The 6,000-nt window shown below is 40.2% G+C and overlaps 1 protein-coding gene across 1 annotated transcript in view; it reads right to left on the reverse strand.

Annotated features, from left to right (window-relative positions):
* The window catches only part of PMFBP1 (polyamine modulated factor 1 binding protein 1), a 42,016-nt gene extending 37,758 nt beyond the window's left edge, over positions 1 to 4,258 (reverse strand). The window contains exon 1 of the mRNA XM_044255815.1: positions 4,247 to 4,258. Coding sequence (XP_044111750.1) covers positions 4,247 to 4,258 — 12 coding nt within the window. The remainder of the gene's footprint in view (positions 1 to 4,246) is intronic.
* Positions 4,259 to 6,000: the final 1,742 nt, after the last annotated feature.

Consider the following 6,000-nt stretch of genomic DNA (forward strand, 5'->3'; position numbering starts at 1 on the left):
CTGTGGTAAGAAAGTGGATTCCCCATCACAGAAGGATGCCACCTTCCAATCCCAGTGTTCTGGGTGGTAACGGTATGAAAAGAAATTATGAAGAAGCCCTTTGTGAACCTGTCAGGTACTTTAGTCCTATCACTGTGCAGATGCTTCATAACACTCAAGAGGGCAGGTCCTACCACCTCTGAGTTTTAGATGCTGGAGCTGAGGCAGCTGCTTTTATGGTAGATCCTTGCCTTGTATTAGATTAGCCAAAGCAGGCTCTTCGGTGAAGATTCCTGGCATCTATTAAAGAAACACTCCCAAGAGATATCAACAAGGAAGTGGAGGAAAGCAGGACAGGAAAGAGGGAGAAACCAGTGAAGGGCATGATTTCAGACAAAGTCCTTCAGTCAGTAGCTTCAGCCTGATCCCAGAGGGAACTATGGAGTGAAAGTTACACCTCAGAGTTCGTCTTGATTAGTTGCAAAAGCTGGGCTGTCAGACTCATGATCAGTCAGTCAGTGGCTAAGGGCTGCCTCGTGGGATGTAAGCTCCCAAGGATTTCGAGCTTTCTGCTCTTATGAGGAAAGTGACCCCACTAGCCCAAAGGCAATTCTTCTAAGAGAGTTTCAGGTGCAAAAGTACACAGAAGCCATGGGTGCACAGAAATGGTAAAGTGATCCAAACGACAGTGCCCAAGGTCCCCTAGCTGGTTAGCAGCAGAATGAGGAGAGTTCTGCTCTTCTGACCCCATAGCCAATGATCTGCCACCATATCCCACTGATTGCTTTGGCTTCTTAAATATACGAGCTACATAACTCTCATTCCCAGGGGAGCTGGAGACCCGATATGGACATTGTAAATCAAGCCTTACCGGACAGGTCAGTTTAAGAGACCTCTGCACAAGGCCGAGGGGGCTAGAGGATAACCACGAGAATCGGACACCACAATGTCAGAGTATTCGGAATTCAGAAGGTTTCCCAGAAGTGCTGCTGTCTCAGCTGATTTATTTCTTCATTTCCATTTAGTACCTGGATTTTTTTTTTTTTACCACTTTACAGTTTAATTAGGTTAACGGCATGGCTCTGTCATTAAAAGGATTTCATTATCTCAAAACTCTCTCTCTTCCTCCAGTCCCTTGTTCCTCACTTTCAGAAAAATAACAGTGGATGTCAACTGCCCCAAGCATGTAATTACCATTACTACAATTTACCAGGGACTCTCTTAAGAGAATGTGTGTAGAGTAGCTTTAAAAAATGGTATATGGGCACTGTTTTCTAACTAGAAAACAAAATCCTTGACCTGACAAGGAGCAGCAGCTTGATCCTAGTGCTTTAAATTTCTTTTCTCATTGCTGCCACACTGGGAATAGGAAATAGAGGCTCTCTGGAGGTTGAGACCCTAGGGATCTCTTCCCTTCTTGCCCCAGGACTCTTTGGCATCTATGAGCAGATTAGGTGGCAATACAATGCCTGCCTGTTCAATGGAAGTGTCAAATGTTCTATACTCTTGCCTTACTGCTGAATATATGCATTTTAAAGTGAGGACCATGTCACCAGATTGTTCCATATGGAGCCTGACACACTGTGGACTCATTAACAAAGTAGCAATGATATACAACTTGAGCCTCTCCAACTTAAAAGCTAAATGCCCTTTCTCTGTCAGGCCAATAAAAAACCCTTCTCCCTTCAGTTTTAGATGTCTTCTGAGCAGAAGACTGCTTGGCCCCACTCTAATGCACCAACAGGACTTCAGAATTGGATTTTAATGTAGATGATCTCATCTAATTTGGACAGTAGCATTGACTCAGAGTCTCTGAGGCAATTTCTTCATTCAGAAAACAAGAGGCTTGGAATAAATAATTCTTTCTTTGAGGATTCTGTAAACCAATTGAATAATAAATGTGTCTTATTGGATGTCAAATGAAATTTGCTTTTGAAATCAAGGCCTAACCATTCATTTTAAAAGTCCAAATCATAAAGAGTTTTTAAAAAAATTTATCAGAACAGGTGTGAAAATGTTAGGAGAACAATGAGGTGACTTTCATGCAAAACAAAGTATTTTTTACTGCTGATAGTGGTAAGAAGAGCATGCGCTCACCTCAGAACTCCAGAGTGTTCTGGAGGCAAGTGTTTCGGAGGTTCCAGTAAACCTAATTTCTTGCTAATATCTTGCACAGAGGTCACTGTACACTATTTCTAATCCTATCTATTTTATGAAGGCTAAATTCCAGGCAGATGCCTTTTGAGTATCAATAAGTGGCAGGAATTGATTTAATCTGACATTTCATCAGTCAAAGCTCTGTAACCAGTACTGGGGCATGAGAGGAGCTGAGAGTCATAACACTGACCCTCAGGCACCATCTGATCCTGTCCTAGATCTGAAGTCATTAATGATGGCTGAAATCACAAGCCTCTGCTCCTAGGTGAGTTTTCACTTATGCAAGCGATGCTCTTAGATACCCCAGTTTTGCTTAGATGAGGTTGGGACCTGGTTACTGCTTAAAGGCATGTGACATCAGCAACAGCTACCAAGTGCTGGCCAAGTGGTGAGAGCTCGTACTGCGGTAGCAATCATGATAGTTATCGGAAAATAGATTGTTTACTGAAGCAAATTTTCTGTATTGATTCAACGGGTCTTTTTCAAAGAGCATGCCTTCTCGAACATACATTTCCAAGGATAGGAAGAAATTTTGCTCTAGACTTCAAAGTATTGACACATAGTCTCGTGCTTCCTCTTAGAGGAAGCTGATGTTAAATTGAGGCTTGTGACTCACAAACACTCTCAGAAGTCAAGAGCGTTAGAAATTTTTAAGATGGCAGCGGTCCCTCAGGATTCGGTACCTGAACAAGAAAGCTTGGGTGGCAGCTTCCAGGAGTCAACCAACGCCACCATAAAAGTCATCATCTGTGCGAAATTATCTTTTTTTTTTTTTTTAAATCTGAGGATAAAGGCAAATCTTTAATAAACAATGGAAAACTACTTTTAACCGCTACTACCATTCATTCAGAATGTATCAATTTCTCATGAGAGGTATGTTTTAAAAAGCATAAAACCTTAAAAATCATCATTGCTTCAGGAATCTTTACATTTTACTTGTGTAATAAGAGTTTACAGTTATCTATAGTAATTTCAAGCACTGTTATCAATATTACTAACTTGATTTCTGAGTTTACTTTACCATCAATAGAAACATAGCAGTTTTTGATTACTTATAATGGGAGTTAATGGGCACTTATACAAGGTTTTGCCTGTGAGCAAAAATTTTGGAACCAATTTTGTTCATCTAGTGAAGGATTGAGTATATTTTATTGTGTTTTAAACTCTTTAAAAAATTGGCACACTGCATAAATATATGGGTTAGGATACACATGGCATACGGCAGTGGTCCGCCACCTCTGGAATACGGGCTGATTTTTATTGGCATTTGGGCAGTTGCTACATACTTTTCTCTATCGTATCCTTGGGAGAAATTATTTTACCAGAAAGTAAGCTCCACGAGAACATGGATCTTTCTCTTTTGTTCACTGCTTTATCCTCAGCCTCTAGAACAATGCCTGGCACATTGAAGGTGGTCCAAAGATATCAACTGAATGAAGAAATGCCCTTCTAGAAAATCCATACCAAATCCTTGCTCCCTGCAGAACATACAGCAAATCCTGTACAGCTCCCTCCAGTAATCCAGCAGGAAAGGAGCTGAAACATCTCTTTTAGAAAGTATTCATCTCTTGATAGGGGGTCTGTTGAAAGCATTTGTCATGTGGGGCAATCCTATACTACCCTAAACATCCCCCCTTAAATGCTTTTTGGAACAAGTCAGGGAATAGGTAAACACGGTTTGACCAAAATATTAGATTAATTAGAACACTCCATTTCCATATCATTCCAGTTAGAGAGACAATGCTTGCAACATTAGCCACTACCTTTTAAATGCTTCCTATGTCCCAAGAACTAGTGTTTTACATGTGGTATCTTACTTAATCCTCACAGCAAACCTTTGAGAGGGGTGTTAACTATTCATATTTTCTACATAAGGGAAAGGAAGGTCCCAAAGGGTAAGTAACATGCCTGATATTATACTACTATTACATATGGACCCCAACCCATCCTAGCTCACGTCTGGGCTTTTAAACACTATTATCTGCTGCCCACCTCTGTTTGTGATATTCTGGGATTGTTATTCCTAGAATTTTGACTCATGAAACTTGAAAAAGAAGTTCACTGTAACATAGGTTCACCTCCCTGTGTGTAGGATAGTTAGGAGCCTTACCTCATCTTTCATTTCCTTGGCACCTCTCAATTCTCCTTTAAGCTTTAGCATTTTCTGAGCTTTGTTATAAACCTGCAAAAGTCCAAGAATTTAAGATGGTAAAAGTAGAAATGAGTCTGGACTTTTAAAGATTTTCTCATCTGGATCCACGCTCTCAGCAGGGAGCTTGGAAAAATTTCCTGAACTGTTAGCAATACCTACTTGTCTGTCCATCTGTGTTTTCAAAAGTGTGTTAACACCTTCACCAGACAGACAGAACTAAGGGTTTACATCTTTTCCCAAAACTAACACTTGGTGGACTAAATCATTTCTGAATTCACAGTTTCTTGGAAAGTAAGAGTTCTGAGATGATCTTACTTTCTGTTGTAAGTATTCAATGGCTCAAATATAGTTAATATTATGTACTAGTTATGAATCAGACAGAATGTGCACAGCCCACCTTCTTTCTCAAGATAACCCTGGGAAGTAGTTACTATTATGATACTTGTTTAAGGAGGAAACTAGTCCAGAGAGGCTAAGTGACTTACCCAAGGTCACATGAGCTGTCTTACTACTTCTTGAGAAGCTGTCATTAATTTGTAACTGTTACTTTGGAGATACCTGATGATGTGGTGTTTTTCAAAGCATCGGTTTACTGTAATGTGGTGCTTGTAAAGTTATGAAACTTGTAGAGGGCCGAGAATTATCCATATAAAAAGTCTCAGGGAAAACCAAAGTTTTTTGCATATGTATGTGTGTACTTAGGTACAGGATGATGCTTTTCAGGTCATAATGCTCTTACTCATTAAAGTAATCTAATTTATTATATTTTTCACTCTACAAATTTCCACTAGGCACTTACCTGCAGAATAGTTCCAAGAATGAGAAGCTATCAAAATACTCATTCTTTGTAATGAACCACATCCTCCACCCCTAATATAAGCCAAGAGGAAGAAAGAATGCTGGTGAGACATGGAATTCGGAATGTTTTGTGGGGTTGTGTTCTGGTGTGTTGCATTGTTTACTCTCTTTAGTCTTTGTGCACAGAGATGCATCATGGGAGTGGGGATTTAGCTCAGGCCTACTCAGTTGGGAGAGGCCAGGTGAAGTTGCAGGAACAAACATCCCCCAAATCTCAGTGACTTAAAACCATGCAGGTTTCTTTCTCACTGAGCTACATGTCCTTTATGACTCAGCTGGGGCTGCTCTTCATTCTTCTCAGCTGGTAGAACCTCCTCTAGTATGTTGCTTGTTGCTACGGCAGCAGAGAGAGAACACACAGGTTCTTAAAGTGGAAGTTGACACACTTCACTTCTGCTCATAGTTCATTGGCCAAAACAAGTCACATGGCTATGCCTGACTTCTTCCTTTATGCCTTAAAGGAAATAATGGTGAATGTCACAGATGATGTCGACATTGGGTGTCTTAGCTGGTCGTACTGCTGTAACAAAATATTACAAACTGGGTAACTTCTAAACAATGGAAATTTCTCACAGTTCTGGAAACTGAGAGATTCTTGACCAGCTTGCTAGAAGATTAAGTATTTGGTGAAGACCCACTTCAGAGACATCTGTTTTTTGTTTGTTTGTTTGTTTGTTTTTATTTGTTCTGTTTTGTTTTTGCTGTGACTTTATATAGCTGAAAGGGCAAGGGAGTGATCTGTAGTCTCTTTATAAGGGAACTAATCCCATTCATGAGGGTTCCCATCTCTTGACCTAATCACTACTCCAAGTCCCCATTTTTTAATACCATCATTTTGGGGATTAGAATTTCAA

Source organism: Neovison vison, chromosome 7 (genome assembly GCF_020171115.1).
Source record: "Neovison vison isolate M4711 chromosome 7, ASM_NN_V1, whole genome shotgun sequence".
Taxonomy (NCBI): Eukaryota; Metazoa; Chordata; class Mammalia; order Carnivora; family Mustelidae; genus Neogale; species Neogale vison.